Source organism: Nasonia vitripennis, chromosome 5 (assembly GCF_009193385.2).
Source record: "Nasonia vitripennis strain AsymCx chromosome 5, Nvit_psr_1.1, whole genome shotgun sequence".
In the NCBI taxonomy this organism is placed as follows: domain Eukaryota; kingdom Metazoa; phylum Arthropoda; class Insecta; order Hymenoptera; family Pteromalidae; genus Nasonia; species Nasonia vitripennis.
This window is the reverse complement of record NC_045761.1, coordinates 18323519-18345288: the sequence shown is the minus strand read 5'-3', so window position 1 is coordinate 18345288 and position 21770 is coordinate 18323519. Positions and strand designations below refer to the sequence as shown.

At 39.6% G+C, this 21770-nt stretch overlaps 4 protein-coding genes and 1 pseudogene across 12 annotated transcripts in view; 3 read left to right on the top strand and 2 right to left on the bottom strand.

Moving 5' to 3' along the window:
- Positions 1 to 279: 279 nt before the first annotated feature.
- Positions 280 to 2347, bottom strand: CYP6AS28P (cytochrome P450 6AS28 pseudogene; annotated as a pseudogene). The gene is made up of 6 exons (NR_033331.1): positions 2170 to 2347; positions 1751 to 1887; positions 1309 to 1662; positions 1003 to 1224; positions 690 to 923; positions 280 to 595 (listed from the first exon to the last, which is right to left on the bottom strand). The product of NR_033331.1 is annotated as a cytochrome P450 6AS28 pseudogene (transcript).
- A 44-nt stretch (positions 2348 to 2391) lies between these two features.
- LOC100678802 (BTB and MATH domain-containing protein 43-like) lies at positions 2392 to 5887 on the top strand. Its single transcript, XM_008205321.3, has 5 exons — positions 2392 to 3027; positions 3127 to 3744; positions 3830 to 5033; positions 5323 to 5504; positions 5576 to 5887. Exons 1-2 carry the CDS (start codon positions 2587 to 2589, stop codon positions 3742 to 3744), a joined length of 1059 nt encoding a protein of 352 aa, XP_008203543.1. The 5' UTR covers positions 2392 to 2586; the 3' UTR covers positions 3830 to 5033; positions 5323 to 5504; positions 5576 to 5887.
- A 515-nt stretch (positions 5888 to 6402) lies between these two features.
- LOC100121497 (Kv channel-interacting protein 1) overlaps positions 6403 to 21770 on the top strand; it is a 51795-nt gene continuing 36427 nt past the window's right edge. The window contains exons 1-2 of one of the 3 annotated variants that reach the window (XM_001605058.6): positions 6403 to 6609; positions 8298 to 8684. In XM_001605058.6, coding sequence (XP_001605108.2) covers positions 8510 to 8684 — 175 coding nt within the window. In that variant the 5' untranslated portion in view covers positions 6403 to 6609; positions 8298 to 8509. Of the gene's footprint in view, positions 6610 to 8297; positions 8685 to 20177; positions 20430 to 21770 lie in introns of those variants that run through there. The other 2 variants (XM_016986191.3, XM_003424690.4) reach the window with 2 other exon arrangements.
- LOC100679988 lies at positions 8768 to 13955 on the bottom strand. 6 transcript variants are annotated; one of them, XM_008205217.3, is made up of 8 exons: positions 13475 to 13949; positions 12491 to 12730; positions 12348 to 12390; positions 12024 to 12230; positions 11659 to 11897; positions 11243 to 11512; positions 10606 to 11095; positions 8768 to 10465 (listed from the first exon to the last, which is right to left on the bottom strand). In XM_008205217.3, exons 1-8 carry the CDS (start codon positions 13562 to 13564, stop codon positions 10062 to 10064), a joined length of 1983 nt encoding a protein of 660 aa, XP_008203439.1. In that variant the 5' UTR covers positions 13565 to 13949; the 3' UTR covers positions 8768 to 10061. The 6 variants fall into 6 exon arrangements, with proteins under 6 accessions (XP_008203439.1, XP_016841673.1, XP_008203429.1 ...); XM_016986184.2 differs by having other exon boundaries at positions 12348 to 12375; XM_008205207.4 differs by having other exon boundaries at positions 12024 to 12390; positions 13475 to 13592; positions 13694 to 13949.
- Positions 14075 to 21770, top strand: part of LOC100116126 (cellular tumor antigen p53) — a 58419-nt gene continuing 50723 nt past the window's right edge. The window contains exon 1 of the mRNA XM_016986188.3: positions 14075 to 14315. The gene's annotated coding sequence lies outside the window, so the exon portion shown is untranslated. The remainder of the gene's footprint in view (positions 14316 to 21770) is intronic.

Here is a 21770-nt window from a genome sequence, read left to right as displayed (position 1 = left end):
ACATACATTATATAGATATTTATACGCATGTGTATATAGTGATATGATCAGTTAACGCTAGGTACTGTAAGCCGCGAAAATTAAACCATAGCCACATCGCCTTTGTAATAATGGATTTGCAGCAATAAACTATACTTTTTTTTAAAGCATTGTATAAAAGCGGTAATTTTCTGATATGAGAATACAAGATTACGAAAAGAAAATCTCATTCTGAGCAGCAGCCATTTCGGTGTTTCGCCGAAAAATGCGCATATGATTATATGGCATATGAAATTTTTATTTTTGTAATATTTGTAGCATATGTAAATTAAAACAAAATGTACGTTTATATAATTATGAATTACAGTTAAGAAAATGCTCCCCTCGCTTCAATGAATTTTCGGTATAAAAGTTGTCTTTTCTTAAAGTATAACGAATAACAAGTATTGGGACTAGATTTTCCGAAACTTTAATTCGATGCCATCGATTGGTGCCAGTAAAAACTGTTTCGGATCGATCGTATAAGGTATGCGAGTTTGATCGCAGACCTCGACCTTGTAATTTTTCAAGACTTGAATGATACCAAGTTTCGTCTGGTAATTACCGAAGCGAGCGCCTGAAAATGAAAAATAAACTTTTAAACGTTATTCTCGTCACAGGTCAAAGATTTGAACGTATTAGGTATTATATACAAATGCAGTTTCTCGGACCATCTCCAAAAGGCAAATAAAAAGAGGGATGTCTCTGCTTCATATTTTCATCGTCGAATCTTTCGGGATCGTACTTCTCAGGTTAGGGATAAATGTCCGGATCATGTTGAATCGCGTAAATTGGAATCCACAGCTCGGTATCTTTTGGTATCGTCACTTTCGTTCCCGAGAACGTGTACGGTTCTAGCGAGTTTCTTTGGATCACACTAAGTGGTGTGTATTTTCTCAAAGTTTCTGTAGAATAAAAATTTACGGATCATCAGTATACACTGAAACAACTTTGTAATTTCGATGTAGAAATGTATATAATAACCGCAGAAAATTTTGTGCAGGTACTTCATGCCTTTGACGCTTTCGTACGTTATTTCTCCGTTATGAATCTTGAGTTCTTCGACGATTTCTTCGCGGAGTTTATCCTGAATCGCTTGATTCTGAGCCAACTCGTACAAAGTGTGACTTATGGTCGACGAGGAGGTCTCGAAGCCCGCGAGGAAAAATATGAAAGCCTGGGAGGCAATCACAGTGTCCGTCATTTCTGAAACATTAAATTTATGAAAAAGTAAATTTGAAAAATGACTGAATCGAACGTCATATTATATAACGTATCGATGTCGCCAACTTTGCTCGGATCGTCCTTGATGGCCATGAGCAGATCGATGAAATCGTTGCGCTCGACGTTATTCTTCTTCCTGTAATCCATAGTCTGGCTGATGGTACCGATGAAGAAGTCGTTCAGCTCTCGATCGTGAAATACGGGACTGAGCAAGGACATGCGGCCGATCGCGAAGTCGAGCGTTGACCCGAACAATGGCCTTGGCTTCGGACCTTTGACACCGCGGCTGCTCCAGAAGTCCATGTTCGAGGTTAGGTAGTAGTAGACGGCCAAGCCGAGGGCTACCAGACCGGCCGCTACTTCGAAAAGTCCCAGTAACGCCGTTGTGTACAAACGTGTAGCCTTTATCTACTGGAAGTCCTGCGAAAATAAAGTGCGAGGAAAAACTGTTAATGAATTCTACGTTCTGTATGCGTTATTCGTATTTGACGATAAATCGTAATAATACTTAAACATCAATCTATAAGCACTCGGTCAATGCGGTAAGTAGATGCGTGCACTTTGATCCCGTATCTTGATGATCATTCTCGCAGACTGAGACGCCGACTGATATTACCGAAAAAAGCAAGTACAGGCGCGCGTTAGCTAAAAACACGATCAAAGTCATTGTGACTCATGCTCCGACCGTGTACTACCTATATGGTCGAATATGGTCGAAGGACTCATTATTGTATTTCACAAATTAAGTGAATAGACACTGATATATATCCAAAAATAGTAATAATTATTAGACATAGTTTTTTTTTAAACTACACAGACTGTACGGACCGTATAAGAGCATGCTCATAAGTTGTAAAAACTTTATAAAGGCTTTATATGTAATAAAACAGATCGTTTTAACGTTGGAAAAACTTGTAATTACGTTACCAAGCCTCAAGGGGCAATTAGCGTATTTTTGATTCAGAAAAGGAACGTTTATTCTTCTGTCACAAATATGCCAATTCGCGGTGCATATATTATTTTAGTATGTAATTGTTCACCCGATCTGTTATTTTACTATACTTGCGTAGTACGACTAAAAAAACAATCCACTTGTGTGCATTACTATACTTACAAGCTTCAACTCGCTTTATACGCAATACGCAGCTCTAAAATAGGTGTAAGTGGCGAACTGGCGGCGCCACTGTATAAGTATACGATCATTCCAATTCGAATGTGACCGACAACGACAACCGGCCGAATCAAACGAACACCTGATAAAGTACCGGGTTTAGTTTCCCTCCCCGAACTTTGATTAGTTATTTGTTTTTAATCAAGTCATAATTAAGCTAAACGTCTATAGCGATGGAAGGCTTCGGTGAAGACTATGTCCTTCCGAGTTCTAGTATCTCAAACCTGGGAAATGTAACGATTAAAGAGTTCAGGTTGCACTTAACCTTGAAAAGAGATTATGTCTCGTACAATATTGTCAGGACCGACTACATCGTTTGGCATATATCCGACGAAAAACCAAGAAATTACTCGCAAATAGGCAAACAGCTTAACATAAAAATTAGAGTGCTTGAACATCCAAAAATCGAGGAAAGTTTGCCTCAGTACGTGGGTCTCCTTTGTCTTGGCTCATGCGCGGATGACAAATTCGTAGTTGTGGGTCACCGTAGCTTTTATAATTTTTATAATCTGGCCTGCAACAACAATAAGTTTGACATTTCGCAATCTGACAAACTGTTTTGCCCCTTTCTCGATAATCAGATGCATCAGCAGCTCGTGTTTATATTCAAAATTGTGAGTATGAGCCAGAGTTTGAGCACATTGCCTCGTGCCGATATATTTAACACGAAGAAAGAAAAATATGCGGAGTCTAATCTAACCAAGTTACAGTAGGACTTGGCCTCGATGCTGGATAAGGGTCAACTGAGCGATGCGACGCTAGTTGTATGTTGTAAAGATCAGAGCCATCAAGATTTTCATGTCCACAAAGCCATACTGTCGGCGCGCAGCCCAGTATTTGCTACTGAATTCGAACGTGTCACCGCGGTCACCCGCACCTGCATCCAGGTTGATCTGACGTGCGAGATCGTGCGACTCGAAGATTTCGCCGATATGCTGCGGTATATTTACACGGGTCTAGTAGCGAGTGTGCAGGAGAGGAACTTGGATGGTTTGATACATTTGGCTAAACAGTACCAGCTGAGCGACATGGAGGAAGCCTTCAAGAAGCAGATGAAAGTCCTTATGAAGCCTGAGAATGCACCAGGTTTGCTCATCGATGCTGATGGGAAGAAGGCTAGTTGGCACAAAAGCCTGCTGATCAACTACATCATCAAGAACTTGAATTTGGTAATTGAAAAGGAGGGATACAACACCATGGTTAAGTCTCATCCGCATCTTTTGGATGAGATATTAAGAACCCAGGCTCAGAAGCTGACTAGTAAAAGGTCTCATGAAACACCAACTGGAGATGGCAATCATAAGCACAGGAAATTTAAAAAGCCACAATAAGTGAGTTTATTTTTCATTTATTAAATTAGTTTGCATTTTTGTAAAAACCTTACCTGACAGTGGATGCCTTTTTGTTATGTTACAGGGTTGCAGAAATTATAACCAAGATAAAATGCTTTATTATATGTAAAGCATCTAGAATAATATGACAAAAGTTTAGTTTACGAGTAAATATAATTTCTCGTAAACTCATATTACTTATCATTTTTTTCAATTCCTTGTTAATAATAGCTCTTAGTAGTCACTACTTATATGTATGATTCTAATGTTCAATGTAAGTTTTGTTTAAGTATAATAAGAGACCAACATTATTCTAAATAATGATAACAGTATTAGTAATTATAAAAATCATGTTTGTACAATACATTGTACTTTGTTTGAGTCATCACTGAATGCTTTATTATTAAACCAAATAATTTGTGCATACAGAAATATTTGTAAGCACGAAAAAGCGTTGATTGTAAAGAGTGCAATTAACTAATCGTAATTGTCATCTATCGTTTTAGGACTATGTTTTACAATTGTGATTGTGGATGATATTATTCCACTATTATTCGAATTATAACGATATGTATTTTTATTTTTAAAAACGAGGCTTCTTTGTATAAAATTAGGTGTAAACCGTTCTGACAATTGTTCAATATTTTAACGATTTGTAGACTGCTTGAAAAGACTATAAGTCACGCTCTTAAGTGTCGAAATGCACGATAGTATCAGACAATGTCAAGATTAGAAAATATGCAAAGAATGATTTTATTTGGCTAATACAAATGTATTTACATTTAGGTTGTTATAAAGAATGAAAATGAGTTTGCAACATTGCATGTATTCGATAAATGATCATTTTACACTTTATACAAAATGTTACAGATAAGCAGCTAAAAGTTTTCAAGTTATCTATATATGTATTTCCGAATTATTTTAGGAAATCGCACTTGATTTTTCGAGTTGAAAATAAATATTATTTTCTACAAAATATTTCAAGTTTTCTCATTCAATCAATTAATTAGGGAAGAAAATACATTTTCTAAATATTATTATATGCGTTGAAGCGAAAAAATAATTAACTATCACGTGCTTGAACGCTGTATTAAATGTTTTTCAAATGATAATCTTATTATCTATGTTTTATCTTTACTGGGTATGCTTCAAGATTCTAATTGAACAGTAAGACGAAGGACCTGCTGCTGCGTCGCATTGGCATCGCCGACTTCACCGGTGTTCAGCTATCGCAGCCAACGGGCCATAATCTAAGACGACCTTTTGACGCACAACCTGTTCTTCATTATGTATGTACGATCTCGGCAAAGTCAACAATATCAGTAAATTATATAGAGTATACATTTATCCTCCAGTATATCGTTTTTTATGCATTCTCGACCACCATTGGCATAAAAAATGTTCGCCAGTGTGATCTGATTTATTTTTACAAACCTATTGAATCGTATGCCATTAAAAAAATTATGTACAAAATTACTATGACGATAATAATCATATACTGCGGGATTCTTGCCTATACTACATTACATACATAGATATATAGTAAAATGCTGTATCTACTTTTCACATCTACACAAGAAATCACGGACGCTTTTATCACCGCACAATTACTTAAAAATTAGTTCAAACGAATTAGTTCAAAACCACTCGATTCAGCACGAGCTCAGAAGATAAATAAACGAACTTCTTCAAAACAGCAACACAGATTCGACGTATGAGAACGTCAAGGGATTTAAAGTACTTGCAAAAGGTTTTCTCCGGTGAGCCTTTATCATATGATAAGATACTTGACGATGCAAAATAATTTAACAAATGTTCATTTACATTACAGAAACTTTGAGAAAAGCAACGAAGCCGTACATGTTTGCCGAAACAAATGTAACGATTCTAAAAGGAACTGTCGTTTGGATACCGATGATCGGCATACGCCGAGATTCGCAGATCAGTTTGCGTCATCAATATCCTGCAAAACTACACGACTCGACGTCTGCAAAGAGATGTGCATTCCTTACGTGAGAAATCCAAAAGCCCTAACAAACCGTCCTATGTCTGGCATCAAGCTCAAGTTCAGGAAATTATAAACAACGGTGTAACAGCTAGGATGTGTGTATCTTAATTAAAACTCCTGTACAATTTCGAATAATTCAAACTGTCTATTACCGCTCGTAAATCCAATACACATAACAAAGTTCGTATATGCAGCGCACACACAAAACCGAACTTTCCCTGCGTAATAAAGCAAAGACTAACTCGGAACCTCATCGGGCTAACAAACGTGTATATATATACATACTTGCAGCTCGGAGAGCAATATGTACACCTATACGGGGAAAAAAGGCGAAAAATGCTCGGCAGTGGGGGAATGCGCATTTGTCCGCGGTGAAATAATTAGACTCGAGATAGTATTCCGGCAGTGAAGGACCTCATTAAAGATGCAGCCTTTCTCTCTCTTTCTCTCTTTCAAGTGTCTACCGTTCGCGCAGAGAGAGAGAGAGAGAGACTCTCTTTCTGCTCGCGACCGCTTTTCCGCATGTGTGTGTCTAGCTTTTCTTTTTCCGCGGCTGCGGCAGTAGCGCCGGTGGCACGTACTTATATTACAGTATATAGTAGCAGGTGGGCTGCATCGCGGAGCAGCGCGCAAAAGGGAACCGAGTTTCGCGCGGACGCTCGACGGCTGCGGTTCTGTGCGCGCGCGCGCGCGCGCGTTTTGTGAATTTTACCGGATTGTATAAACTCGCTGTTTTTCCTTTTTCTCACTTTCAAACTGCGCGTAGACAGTCGCTTGCTTTTTTGGAGGAGTTCGCTTGCTGAAACACATTTGACTATAGCATATAGTTATACGGCGACGGCAGGATTTTGCGCTTGGTAAGGAGAATGCTTTTCGCGTTTATAGCTGTATATGTTTCTTTAACTTACGTTCATTTAAGAGAACATGTTTTTAACGAGTTTTCGGCTTAACTTTTTGTGTTTCTTACTTAAGTTTTGCAAAAAAGCATAGCTTCTCGATTAAGAGTTCTGTAGATCGTCTACATTAAAAGTGTACTGCAGTAGTGTATTTATGCTTTTACATCGTTGAGTTAGTCCGAAACCAATGTTTTCATAGCGTGTGATTGAATACTTGAATTATACCGGAGGTTGCCATAGGTCACGAGCTTTTAGCTGATTAACATCAAATATTCCGTAGTTTGATGAAGTTGAATGTGAATGTTCAGTATAATGAATTTGCTTCCTTTTGATTGAGATTTAAACATTGAAAACTAAAGATGTGGTATAATTTGAAATAGTTAAACATTATAATAGTACCTCTAATTAAGAACAATTTCTCACAATAACTAGGATTTTATTGAAATATTCAAACTTTTGAGAAAATAAGAGTTGCGCGCTTTGTTCCGCAGCAATTTGCATGTATTTTAAATTGGAAACCACCTGAAAATGCGAAAAAGCAGTCGACAGTGGGTCAGAGGCATAACTTAAAAGCTTCGCGGCGCAAAAAGTCAACCAAAACGAGCGTTTTTAATTAATTGGAACGATCCTGCGACGCACTTAAATCACCTGTAAAATTAATGAACAGCATTGCAGTCGACTTTTGTATACGATTTTCATCGTTTATTAAAAAAATGTTTAGATTTTTTTTTCGAATTCAAATTTAAAAGTTTCTTGTCGATTTCACAAGAAACTCAAAAGTTGTTTGTTTTTTCAATACATTATTCTTAAGTCTCATCAGTACCGCGTTTAATCTCTGACAAAACTTGTGTTCGAAGTTTCTGTAGGACAGCGCTAAATAACAATGGCAATGTAAAATCTCACATGTGCCCTTGACATCTTGAAGCGTCTAAGTAATGTACCGTCTCTTGCTCTTAAAAAATCCGGTTTAATAAACTAAGATCTTACTATAACAAATCAAGACTTAACAAGAAACACATGCTGGTTTTTCTTTTTATTTTTAATTATTCACATTTTAACAATTGCAAGCAAGATTGATATTCTTTTCTAGAAAAGACATATATTTCACTCAAAGGGAATTGCAAACTGAAACGAGAGAAAAAATGAAAGAGAACTTACGAGTTCTTCTGAAGTATTTTCCTATTGTTTAGAAAGCAAAACGACGCTGCATTAAAAAAGAGTTCGACCCCTTTAAGTACAAGTTGAAGTTTCAAACAGGCCAATGAAACTTTGCTTTAAAGCACAATTATATGCAAAAAGAGAATATACCAGTAGATATATGACGAGAACAGAGCCAGGCATAGTACTTGTTTCCAAGAAACCAAACTTTTTGACAGATCAGAAAAACTCTATCTAAATCAGTGCAATTAATCGGTGTAAAAATAAAAGTCATTCGCAGAACGAAGATGCAATAGCTATAGTTTCTTTAATTTATTCAGTTATGATTAAAAGAATTTGTCATAGTTCCGCGAAATATCGATCTCCGGAATCGGATAAAAATAGCTCTACTATAAAAACAATAAAAACAAACACAGTGAATAATTAATCGCGCCACGCAACCGCTACGTATAATCGTGCCCAGCGCTCTTTCAATCGTTCGCATTCCACAGGGCAGGCTCCCTTCCAGCTCGGCCATAAGCGCAATTATTCCGTCGCAGCAACGATAAACCTGCATACTATAGATCAGTGAACTCGAGCCGAGCAACACAGCCCCTCCCGCCGTCGTCAGCAGGTCTATAGTCGACAGCAGCCCCACTTCTTTGCGAAAAAAAAGGCAAGGTTCGCTTAGGAGCGAGACTAGTCGCGCTCGCGCGCTCGCAACATGTACAGCGTGCACGTGACGACGGGCAGCAGAGGTGGCTCGTCCGGCGACCGGCGAGGCTCCTGCAGTACGACCCCCGACAGCGAGATCGTTTACCGGCATCGACCCAAGGATTCCATACCTCTCAGGGTGTTTAATTACATCAAGCAGCAGTTTCAGCCTGAACCAGTTCAAGGTCGGTTTTAAGCAACTTATTTTTTTATAAATTAGATAGCACAACTGCGTGTTTAGAATCTATAATTGAATTGGAGGCATTAATTTTTTAAGAAAAATTTTATTAACCGTAAAATATTCGTCGAAGTTTGTATGATGATACAAAATTAAATACAACCGCTGTAACTTCGTTGCTTGGAATGTGAGTGATAACGTGAGCAAATGTTTTTCAGTATACAATTTACTACACAATCGACAAAGGCTTTTCTTTTCAATTATTTACGAAGGAACTTTTTATGGTACGCCTGCCTTCTTTGCACGAAACAAGCGCTACTTTTGATGCATGATAGTTATTTAAGGCACGCTTATTACCTTACACATGTTTACTTTGTTTAAACAGCAATGCTAGGAACTCGTTTTTATTCTATTGGAAAACTTTTGAATCGGGTACAAAAGATACATTTTAAATAATATATAATTACTACGCGTTTATATGCTATACTCTACAAGTCTGAAAATCCTCGACTAGGAGATTCATTTTGTATGAGCGTATGTATACATACATAAAAATACAAACATCCTTAAGATGATGGTTCGTACTAACATAGTCAGACTCTTTTCTTGTTTTGCTTATTTAGTTATTCACTTATTATGTAATATATACAGATGTACTTATAGGCACATAGAAGACTCAATTGGTCATTATTAACTTCTGATGTTTCGCGATTAAAATAATTTAATCTGTAACAGTGATGTTTTACATATAGATAATTCGTTTCATATACTGCACAGTATGAAAAGGAAATATTGATTTGTTTGTTACTTAAGCTGTTAAGGCATAATCAACTGTAAAGTTTTAAAATCAGAAATGATAACGATAACAAAATTTATCGAGTAACTTTTCTTGTTAGCATCTGTGAATACTTGGTACAAAAAATATTGTAAATCTATAAAAATTCAGGTATCATTTGGTGCATAGGTAATAATCGTATTATACAAACCCAGCTTGCAGTACGTATACCTATACTACAACCATAGAGAATCACACGAAAAGACATGTTTTTCTATGTTGAATGATATCCGATTACTGTAACCTCACTGTAAATCTAACACCACAGCTAACACTGCTAAATATTCATTAAAAAAAATTCCCGTATAATCTCAAAGAAAAAATATCATAAGTAAACGAAAACCTACAAAGTGACGTAGGACTTATACTATCTGCAAAAAATAACTTAGTCTTGGCAGCGCGATGAAATCACACGATTAAATTATTTCCTACTATTAGATCTTTTATGAGAGTCGATTCAATAGAAACTGTGAAGATAATAATACTAATTATCTGAATTAGCACGTTAGAATCAGGTTAATATTTCTTCGCTATCTTGAATAAACTCAATCATAAAATGTACTCTGCGTCCGATTCCTGCGTTAACGAAAAGTAACCGGTGTCTGCAGAGCTGATAGGTGGCGTCAAATTTCTCCTGATAAGTTCAGCTCCGTCCTCGTTATACAGTAGACAATTTGAAGAGAAATTATGCTGTCTGAACTCACTGTTGGTGCTGGCACTGCCGTTCCTCATCTCCTGGCTCGAAATCGCGGAATTTATGCCCTTGCGCAACGTCATTACTGGTGCTGTGTTGCTGTAGACGCTGCACGTTTCGTTTAATTTTTCATAGTCCACATAATTCGGTGTACAAATGTTTAAAGTGTTTTCTAACACACGGCCTCCTATGCGCTGAGATATAACGTCTTGATCTTTATACGACCAGCGAGGCCAGTAGCTATCTAATACTCCTGAACCTGCAAGTAGACAAAGCAAAAAACGTTAGTTATTTGAAAAATAAAATTAATTAAATGGAATATTGTTATATAGTTGCATTCAAAAGTATTTTATTAATTTTGTTGTTAATGATTATGATATGACAACCCGTCAAACTAACCGTATGGTGGTGGGTTGGTCTGCATGTATGCCGGCGGAGCATAGCTGTCGTATTGCTGACTCGGCTGCTGCGGCTGTGGCTGTGACGGCGCCTGCACCTGTTGCAGCGGATCGGCCGTCGGATGATTAGACGTTGCGCTCGACTGCTGCTGCTGCTGTGGCTGCAGCTCTTGATAGTGCCCGGGTGTACCGTACGCGCCGTTGTCGAGATCCACGTGATAGATTGGCGCGACCAATTGCTGCGAGTAATCGGAGCAGTGCTGGCTTTGATTGCCCGCTGGCTGTTGCTGATTTGACTGTTGATTTTGCTGCGGCTCATAGAAGCTCTGCCCGAACCCTGACGATTCGGTGGTGCCACAGATTTGTTGGTAATAGTCAGGTGGATCTCGGCTCTTGATTAGGCTCGTCGAGTGTTGGTAGAAGGGAGATGCGTTTGGATTCAAGTCCGGCGTTATCTCGCTTGACTCTAGAAGATTGTTATTTTCTGTTCTCTATAAATTTAAGAATAAAGATCATTATAACACAATAGTTTAAGTAGCAGAAGGAACTAGTTGTCTTGTTAAACTCGTCATATTTCTACTAATATTGGACGAAGCTTTACAAATAATATGTACTTAATGTTTGAAAAAGTGTCTTACCCCGTACAGCGAATCGGTCAAGCAGTATTGATTGTTTTGTTGAACAATATTATTCGAGTCTTCTGGACTGAGATTTGAAATTTCAAGATTGTTAGAATTTTGATACTGAAGAGTCGTATCAGAAATCATAAACCTTGAGTTCGCACCGTACTCAATTGCATCGGATGCGTCAAGGGCCGTCGCGGCTAGCCAACTCCGACAGTTTTCCTGAGGGTCAGTTTGCGGTGCGTAGTTGAATTGATACTGGTTGCTGGCCTGTTGTTCGTAAGTCTGATTAAGCGAGAAAAAATATATTTTCGATTGAATATTAAATATTCTAATATCGATATGAAATTAAAAACGTTTTTATACAATTCAAAGTCTAACTATCTGATTGTCTATTATTAAATTCAATAAGGTTTTGACAAAATACATACCAAAGAGCTTTGCTCAGCAACGTTGTCTAAAGGCGATCTATAGTACGATGCGTTGTTGTTACGCCTGTAGTACGGATTGTCCGTGTAGCTCTGCTCGTTCTCGAAGACATATGGTAAGCCCGTGCCCGTCACGCAGTCCTGCCACATCTCGTCGTTCTCGTTTATGTCGGATTTCGCTGTCATGGTTTCCGAGTTGTCTGGGGACTGTTCTCTCACGTGATACGTATCCAAATTCCAAGCTTTATAAATTGTACAATAAAGTAGTTAGTTTTACAACATTCACAAATCATTTCCGCTCTTAATTAAAATATAAATAAAATAATAGTTAACGGAAAACAAATTTTAGAATAAGTTTCGTGACTTACTTGATACAGGGCTTGCAATTTCTCCTAGATTAGCTCCAGCTGGAGCTTGCAGCATTTTTTTTAATAATAGAGACATCTTCTTGCTTGCATTATCATTAGCTGGTTGTTGTATTATGGACTGTTGACCAGAATTACTGTAATGAGTAACATCCAAATTCGATCGATAATTGGATACTGTAGCTTCAGTTCTGAGGTCCATGATTTCATCTAAAAGCGTAGAATTGTTGTTGGTATCGCAGTTACCATACACATTTTGAGAGGTGTAGAGAACCAATTGCTGAAAATCATTGTAGCTTAAAGCGCACCTCGAATCATCAAACTTACTCGTTCCAATTTCTTCTTCTGCTCCTATCTGCGGAGCATTTAACTGTAAGTAAATGGAAACATGAAGAAAAGTACTTTCATGATAGTTAGGCTAAATAAGTTTTTTACTTGCTTAAATTGTAAAACTTAAGTTCTGTTCTTACCCATTGGAATTGATATTGTTGTTGTTGCTGTCCAGGAAACAAATAATGATCCTGCAATAGAGGAAGATTTGGGGAATTATTTTGCAGATTCATTTGTAAGGATCTGTCATCCTCTGTTTTCATCATCTTCAAACGTTTGGTCCTTTTTTTACGATTCTTTTTGAGATCAGAAAGTAGCCTGCTTACTTCTGTGCTGTCTCGTTTGTTGATTGCATGAAGAATTTCAAGGAGGTATTGTTTCTGTACAAAAATCAAGGTTTTAATTTATCAAATAAAAATGATAACGTTTGCTAAATCTCTAAGTATTCACTCTCATTTCATTGGGCCAATTACGCAAAGCAGTCCCAATGAGAATATAAAACCTAGTTTAGTTAACTTAGTAATGTGTGCAAGTAGGTAATGATAGTTAAAATTTGACGAATAGATGAACTAGACAGAGCATAGAGGAGCTTCAATTACAATGTTGCCATTCACAACCTAGCATCATTTGACTGCTTTGAACAGTTAACATTCCCTAAATTAAGATTGGAATTTAAGCAGAAAGAATCAGTCTTTCAACAAACTGAAGTGCTCTTTTGGTGTGCTTATAAAATTTATAGCAAAAAATAAGTAAAATTTTCACAGCCAGGAATCTTCAGGTTGATCAAACTCACACGGGTCGTCAGTGTATTCCTCGTGGAACGTTGGGAAACCTCGAAATTATTAACCCTCGAGAAATTTTCGCTGATCGCTGATCGGAAAATTCGCGAATAAAGTGAATAACCAAAACGCTGTATATAGGGTATAAGTGTATAACTCCCGCGCGCAACGTTGCCATTTCAACAATCCGAAAATCCGAGTGTATATAGGTATATCTCACGCCGGTACGAGGCGAAATGTCGTTTCTCCGTCTACATACTCTTACAGAGATCGTGAATGATGAATGAAAAAGCCGACAGTGGAAAACAATGGCGTCAGCAGGAGAAAAGAGCCGAGAATCGTTACCTTTATATTACCGGGTACCCGATGCTTCACGGCCAGCGCTTGCAACTCCTTGTACGACAGAATGGAGAGATCCTTGGCTGCAGCGTTCATTCTCGAGCCTCATCCGGGTGACTGGCTGCTGACAAGATATACGTGCGTTTAAAAAAAGACAGCCACACTGCTTCCGACTAATTCGCATCGAGCTACGACTCGACCGCTGCGCTTCAGGTGTGTATATACCTATATAGCTTCCTGTGCCGAACGACATGTAACGAGGTCGATGGCACCGGCAGAAGTGACGACGAGGAACGTCGAGGTGTCCGTACAGGGTAAACGCGCGCGAAGATCTGACGACTGACTACTTATCATGGGACCTGAGTGGAGTGTCTGTGGCCGCGACGTTTTCCGACTGTGTAGGGGGAGAGGCGAACGGCCAATACCGGTGTCGAGCTTTCTCGATTCGTGGATTTGAACGTCGGGGACCGTTTCCTCCCCTCTCGTATAGGATATGCGGCTTTACTTACCTGTGAGAGGATCTACATAAGACTGTGAGTATAGCTCTTTATTGTACAGTCTCGTTCTCTCGTCGAGTTTGGAATTCCTCTCATTACGGGGTTAGGTTAGTTAGCTGGATGCCGCAGACCGCAGTGCACATCAGATCGTCGGAAAGCTTGGTTCTTTGCTGTAGGTAAATAAGTGGCCTTAGAACTGTCGGTGTGCGTACCTACAATATGTTCGGTTTTTCGAAGTAGTAAGTGTAAGTGGCTCGTAAGTGTAGAGACTTGTTGCCGGCCTGCGTGTGAGGAGTGAAACCGTTGCCATATTGGATAAGTTTGAATGCTGATCATCGTTAGCTGCACAGGTTAGACATTTTTCTTTACTTTAAGCTATTTTTGATGTAAGACCTATGCGAATTTACCGAACATTTAGCTAAGTGCCTACGTGTTGCACGACGCATATAACCTGCAAAAAAAATGTCGATGAAGAGTAAAAAGCACGTTTATACACGAGAGATATCAGATCTGACTCGACTCGACTCCACCTGAAACGCGTTAAAATCTCTCACCGAGTCCGAAATCCACATCAATTCACGGGAAAAAAGATCACCCCCCGCGCGCGTCCGTAAACGAAATTCGATCAACTGCGCACGAGCCGTTGTAACCGTTCAAAAACTCATTATCGAAATCCGATTAGCCGCAATATGGGTATCTACATACGTAAGTATACCTCTATCGCTTGTCGGCTTTCTCGCGCTTCTTATACACGTGTATGAGAGGAGGAGGGAGAGATGACCGTTAATTAAGCGGAGCCTTATAGGCAAAAATGAGGCGAGACGCGAAAAGCGGAAAACTCGTGGAAAAAGGCGCTCTGTGCTCTCGTTTCCTCGCTCTATAATTAAAGTCCCGCCTGCGCTGATCAATAGAGGAGAGAGTGAGAGCTGCACACGCCTTATGCACGCGAGTGGTGTGAATGTGTGCGCGAATTAGCGGTTTATACGGCAGCTTTTGCCGAAAGACGCAGTTATTTTTGAAAATTTTTCGGGTACTTTTGAAATGTGGTGCGATTCTGATGACGCGGTTAGAGGCGTAGTATCAAAGTCGAATTTAGAGTGGCTATAGAGGATTTTATCCGGTAAACCCTGGTATTCATTTTGAGTAATATGCCGGGTAATTAGCGGGGTTTAGAGTTAGCCCCTGTCTATAATTAGTAGGGAAGGGAGATCGTGCGCTATAATATGGTGCATATGGAAATGAAATGGATGTCTCTTAACTTTAAAAATGCATCGTTTTTTGTATCGTAGCTTCTTTGAAAAACGTGCATTTTTCGTTTGCAATCATACTAATACCTAAGTGTACTTTGGCACAGTGTTTATATGCACTCATTTTGCATTTTACGCACAGTGTGCGCAAAGTACTCCCTTAGACACCGTTTTCAATGATGCATAAAGTTAGCCATTCGTACACGCGAACAAGATTTGTTCTATGTGCGCAATGCCATTTTTTCAACTAAACTTTGGTTGTGTTAAATTTTCATAAGAAAAAATAATTTGTTCACAAAAACCGCGTATCCCGCAGCTGATTCCGCTGGTTTGTGTCATCAATGTCCTGTCTTACGTTTTATCAAAATATACGTCAGCCTTTTAAAAAAATATCCGGCCATTTTAACAAACAGCTGTAAAGTGCATGCGTACCTATCTTCCCCCTAATTTTCAACATCGACCTCAAACCCCCTCTGAAATACCTACACTCGCACACGCAAGCTCCTCAAAACACAGGTAAATCGAGCGCAGTACACTCCAGCTGCAGTGCATAATCCCGACATCAACGCTACTGCAAATTGACCCAAAAAAACTTGCCGCGACTCTTTTTCCCAACGCACACAACAGTCCGCCGCGCAATTATGAATTAATAAAGCCAGTCGCGGGCGCGAGCGAACCCACACCACTTTTCGCACATAGTTCGCAAGCTCCGGCTCATTCCTCTTTTGCTATAGTTTGCAACGACGCGTCGCATCGATCGGCCCGCACGCAACAATTATCCCTCTGGCGGCACTGATCCTATATATATATATATATATATGCATGCACTGTATATCGCAGACGTAGTGGCGGTGGAATGTTTTTGTGCGCGGTGGGATGAGGGAGAAAAAGTTATTTTTCTTGCTTCGAGATGAGCATGAATTATATACGAAGGAATAAAGGGGACTGGCGAGGATATACAGCTAGTTGGCGGGAAGAAAAACTCTCGGTGGGATGTATATGTATATGCGTGTTGCGCGAGTTTCAGCGGGATGAGTTGTGCGCTGCTCGCTGCAAGAGTGTCGAGGTCTTGGCTTAGTTAGGGCTTTGAGGAGGAGTTGCTTATACGTAACAAGTTTTTCGAGTGAATGTGCATATACTCGTCGTTGCTTTTGTTTTCTCACCGTAGTACAGGTTCTAGGAGATTGCTTTGATTGCGCGGCCCCGTTGAGAGCTGAGAGATTGTTTGGATTTTCGATTTTTCAACTTTCCAATTAAACGTGAATTTTACAGGAATGGAGTTTCCGGATATTTTTTTTATGTGGAGAGCAGATTGAATCCAAGAGCTTCCTGATTTGAGGCTCGTTAGCCTTGGTATTATAGCCACTTTGCATACAATGAAATTGAAACGATGTCTTTTAATCTCGCTTGATCAGCTGCACTTTGATATAATTGCGAAGTCGAATGTGTATAATCTCCTTATACTGCGCGATGTGCCGGTGTAAAAAAAGTCTTCTTTTGTTGATAGTTCACTTCGGAACTTTATTTCAGAGTTTGATTTCAGTAGGATTTTCCTGAGAAGAAAATGTCTCTGGTATTAGATTATTTTGATCCCAAAATATTGATTTATATGAAATGCATTAAAAAATACTCTGATAAGCAATTATTCTCGATCGCAAATTCCCGTCGCAATAAAAAAAGAAAACGTCTCTTTCATTTTGTGTTATGGAAGTTTATATTAGAGCAATAATAACGACAATAGTATACAGTAGTTCAAGCTTCTAAAAGGATTCGGTTATAATTTATTAGGATTTTAAAATAAAAGCTTCAATATATAATAGCGGAGAAAATAATAAGTACCATTAAACTGCAGTGATATTTTATGTTTGAATTTATTAATATTATAACGTTGAGCTTTTGTTCATTCAAGGTTTAAATATAAAATTCCAATACACATATATAATAGATCAAGACTCGATATATACAGCATGAGAGCGTTAAATTGAAATTCTCCTGCATAAATTACCAACTTCTTCCATAACCCTTTTCATACTTAATCCCTGTTCGTTGTGTTACGCATTTTCGTCTATATATTCAGCTACTCTGTTCGAAGCAAGTAAATATTAATATTGTAAAAATATCACGAGGAACAGCTAGCTTCTCCTTTTTTAAGTTCGTCGCATCTTACAAGGTCAGCGCTTACACACGCATCGGACAAAGTTTATTTAGTCCCCGTCTATATCGTCGACGAATAATTTATCGTCGTGCGCAATGGCGTTAATTAAGGCGGCATCAGCGCAGCTCGAGCGTAATTTACACTGTCCCACGCATCGCGCCTGCACTGCGAAAATTTGCATCCGATGCAATATAACACGGGATCGCTGATGAGGATGTGCAGGATATAAGGGACGCCATTGCGAGGAAGTCGACAATAAATTAAACGCAGCATTTAATTTTTAAGGAGGTTCCATCGATATGCACCTATATTTTATACATTATTCTAGATTTATCTTAATTATTTCTGAAAAGTTTCATACCGACACTGATTCGACTAACTTTTTGAGCTTTAATGTACTATATTATTGCTCCCGATGAACTTTTACTATCTACTTTTAGTATATGTAATAAACAACCGCATTATTATACAAATTATTAAAGTAAATGTGCTTATTCAGCGTACGATAGATAAAACAGTTTCGGAAACAATAAAGAGACGCTTTTTACCCTCTTAAACACTCTGGCCATGAATTCTGCTTCGATAATTAAACTCATTAGCGAAAGTCAATCTCGTCGCGATTGTCGTGGAGAATTTAAGATCAACGAACCAAAGTGTCGGCGGGGCTAAAACGAGCTGCGGTCAAGGCGTTTTCTTCTTTTGGACCTACACCGCGCCCTCGAAATCAATGAGCGGAGAAATTCAAAGTTCGATCTCACACGACGACTCAAGCGCGCTTGCGAAAACTTTTGTCGAAAACTTTTTTAATTTGCGCCCGCCTTTTTTAGAATAACGAGGCCGTCGGGATGAGAAAACGAGGTGACGTGCAGACGATTCTCTCACGATCGAGGCGGCGAATTGCAAAATTTCTCATTAAGAATTTCGAGGAAGTCTCAAAAATATCACACTCGAGCTACCACTTAGGGCTGTAAAATCCATCCTAATTATCCTTGGCACAAGAAAGCAGCGAGAACCCGCGGTACTAAGCTTGCGCGACAAAGTCCCTTCGTGTAGGGATGATCTGAGTCTGATTGAATTTCTTGGAAAACGGACCCAGAACTTTTGTACCCAACTTGTTCGCTCTTGGATAATGTTTCATCGACGCGTTGGTGTCTGCGTAGGTCTCCTTCATAATTCAAAGCTGTCGGTCTCTTCCTCTGCTCAGCCATCTCTGGAATGTTCTCAACGTTATTAAGACAATATCCTTCCCGCATATCAGTTTCGTACAAAAATGCGAAGGGCCTCTCCTCTTCTCGTACGACTGCGTTATCTATATTAATGCGCTTTAATTCACAGTGATGAAGCTCTCACAATGTCCTTCACCCAAATCCCTGTCTCCAATCCATCATCGATGGATCCAAAACCATCTGATGGATCCAGAAAATTTTATTGCCGACTTGAGCTGAGTTCCTGAGTCCCTGCCTCCCTTTCAGCCTCAAGTATCATCCACTTCCTCTGCTTACAGGATACCTATACCGTGGACTATATACCATACCCTATACCATATCAAACCGCAATGACGATATAGCTATAAGCGGCTCGACGGCATAACTCTTCAGCCCGAAAATTCTCGAAGCTCGTTTAGCGGCGCGTGTAATATATATGCGGATGCGCCCAAGCACCCTCGACGCGCTCGCTAATCGCTAATCCGTCCGTAGTGGCCACTAGACTCTGCGCTCTCGCTTCTCTGACGGAGCGTGTGTTGTGTGTGCGCAAAAGCGTTTATTATATACCTATATGTTTACCACGCGCACGAGAGACACTCGTTCGAGAAATAAAGGTGGAGGGTAAGGGGGGGGGGGGGTAAGTGTCGGTTGCGGGTGAAAGAAGTTTTAGTGAAGTTTTAGCGTAAATGCGCCATTTTTGAAAATAGGTCGGGAATTATACAGCTGAGTTTTAGTTAAAAATTGGGTTGGACGAAAAAATTAACATCGATATTGAACGATTCTTATGTTTTCAATTTTTGCGTTGGTCCGCGAGTTTTGAAGTTAACATGACTGAATGGATTTTTAGCCGAAATTCAATAGTTGTCCTCTTTTTCCAAGTAAAACTTGAACTAAATTCCAGTATAATTCCAAGTAAAAGTAAATAGAGTTTCTGTTGGAATTAGTGGAAACAGGTGTAGTCAGAGAACACAATGAAATCAATTTTATAAGTTCTTCATTTCGTGCTCTCTTTTGTACAGTCCGACTCGTACTGACCTGATCGCTGGAATGCCAAGAAACCCTACTCTTTATTAGTATCATCACTGTTTTGTTTATATAGTGTTTGATTTTGAGTGTGTCTCTCAGTGTGACTGTGAAACTCTTAGGAGATATTACAAATCAACTGATCAACTTCAGTAAAGAAGAATAAAAGTTCACAGCATGGATTGAATTAATTTTTGCAGACACATCAATATAGTTTCCCATTTAATTTTAATGATTTGTATAGCAGGAAGGATTGAGAATCCTGTTTTCGATCGACTTTATAATTAGTTCATTTTATGCTAAGTTTTCAACCGAGCCCTTATACTTCACCAACTCAACTTGCCAAAAACTCAACCACTCGAAACCTCAGCGAAAAAACACAAATATACCCCGTATACGACAAGATCCAAAGAAAAAACACCCCAGCCTCCGCTTGTCCTTGTCCTTCGCTCACTCAGCATCACACATCCCTCCCTAGGACAGCGAGAGCCCGGCATATCAGCGGTCGGGGTCGCGCGCACGCACCTCGTGCTGCGCAGAGTCTCTCTCTCTCTCTTTCTCTCTCTCTCTCTGCCTCACTCTTCGAAGTTCTGCTGCTGGCGCCTCCGGTGCCGTTCAGTATCGCGCGTGCACCCGTCGATTCGACACATCCCGTATAGCTCTGCTTCACGTCTTCGTCGTCGTTGTTGCTCCGGGAGGGATATCGCCGTAAGAGCGAGAAGGGCTCCTAGCACAGGACACCAACACCAGGCTTTAAGCTGTCGGGGGACACGGAGGCCTGCGCCATGCCTGGCTCGCCGGCAGCTATGAAGACTCGCAAGAAAAGCGACAAGAGTAAGACAGACGAGCTGTCTCTGTGTTCTCTATACTTTTATTATTATCATCTTTATACTTTCACCTTTCTTTCTTTGCTCCTCTTTTTAAACTCGTATCTTTTCTTTTTATTGTTATGATGCTGATGATGGTCTATCTGCATCCGCCTGCCGTTTTATATTATGATATTATACATTGATTCTGTTCTGGACCTATGTTACCCCCTGCGAGACTCTATTTATACACCCTATATGAAACCCTCTTTTTATTACACACACTTTTCGTTGTAGTTTCTATACTCCTTTATTTTCTTTCATCCGTCGACACGAGGCTAGAGTCCGCGAGAAAAATTGAAGCCTTGAAAGAACGAAAAAGTTCAGCACTACATGAAAACAAACGAAGCTCCCAACAACGACAATCATCGATCATTCGTTCGCGCGTATAAACAACGAGCAGGAAAAGAAAAAAGAAATACCTGCCAATATCAATACTCTGAAAACTCGTCGACTGTTACCGCGTGACGCGCGAATCGAATTCAAACTTTCTCTTTCTCGCGTGTGCGGATTCCCTTTTTTTATGATGTTTTACTCGCGGTGGTTCCATGTCATTTGAATACCCTTCTCACGATTTATGCCCACGGTGTGTAAAAAGTGTGCGACTTTACAGTGAGAGAGAGAGAGAGAGAGAGAGAGAGAGAGAGAGAGAGAGGGAGAGAGAATCACGTGCGCCGACGGGGAACACGTTTCGATGATGAATTTCGCCGGAGACAATTAAGCGTGTTTTATGGCCGTCCGCTTGATGATACATCAAATATGGTAATGTGTACCTGAGGGGCGATGAGTTATTTGTTTTAAATTTCCATTTATACCGAGCTTTCTCTTTGATTAACGCTTTTTTTCTATAGTTATACGACGCATACACATCGGAGAGAAAAGCAGACGTAATAAAATCTCGACGCGAGAAGCCATCGACAGGCAGTAAATCCGCGTATTTACGCTTTCGAGTGCTCTGAAACACGCGCGTATGGGATATAATAAAGCACAGCCGCTGCGCTAATGTGCGCGATCGCGAAGTGAACACACTGAGAACGATAACTACGAGTATATAATAAATCAAGCTTCCTTCGTTACGACTACACTCTAGCCTCGTTCGCTTTTACTTATTATACACTTTTTTTCTGCATTTCCACCCTGAAAGAATGCGTAACCACCTCTATATGCCCCCCTTTCTTCTGGATGTACGTAGAAAAAGTCACGCACACGGCGCATTTAACACCTTGACGACTATCACGACGAATACGCATCTAAAAATAAAGAGACACGAAGATCAGAGCGAACTGGGCTCGAAGCTGTCGTTTACGTT

What these genes read in the sequence shown, in the direction of transcription:
- LOC100678802 (XM_008205321.3), top strand. Translation starts at nt 2,587, where the DNA reads ATGGAAGGCTTCGGTGAAGACTATGTCCTTCCGAGTTCTAGTATCTCA. An exon ending in TCGTGTTTATATTCAAAATT is followed by an intron (nt 3,028 to 3,126) that starts GTGAGTATGAGC and finishes AAGTTACAGTAG; the next exon opens with GACTTGGCCTCGATGCTGGA.
- LOC100679988 (XM_008205207.4), bottom strand. Translation starts at nt 13,564, where the DNA reads ATGAACGCTGCAGCCAAGGATCTCTCCATTCTGTCGTACAAGGAGTTG. An exon ending in AACAATATCAATTCCAATGG is followed by an intron (nt 12,391 to 12,490) that starts GTAAGAACAGAA and finishes ATTTACTTACAG; the next exon opens with TTAAATGCTCCGCAGATAGG. An exon ending in AATTGCAAGCCCTGTATCAA is followed by an intron (nt 11,898 to 12,023) that starts GTAAGTCACGAA and finishes CAATTTATAAAG; the next exon opens with CTTGGAATTTGGATACGTAT.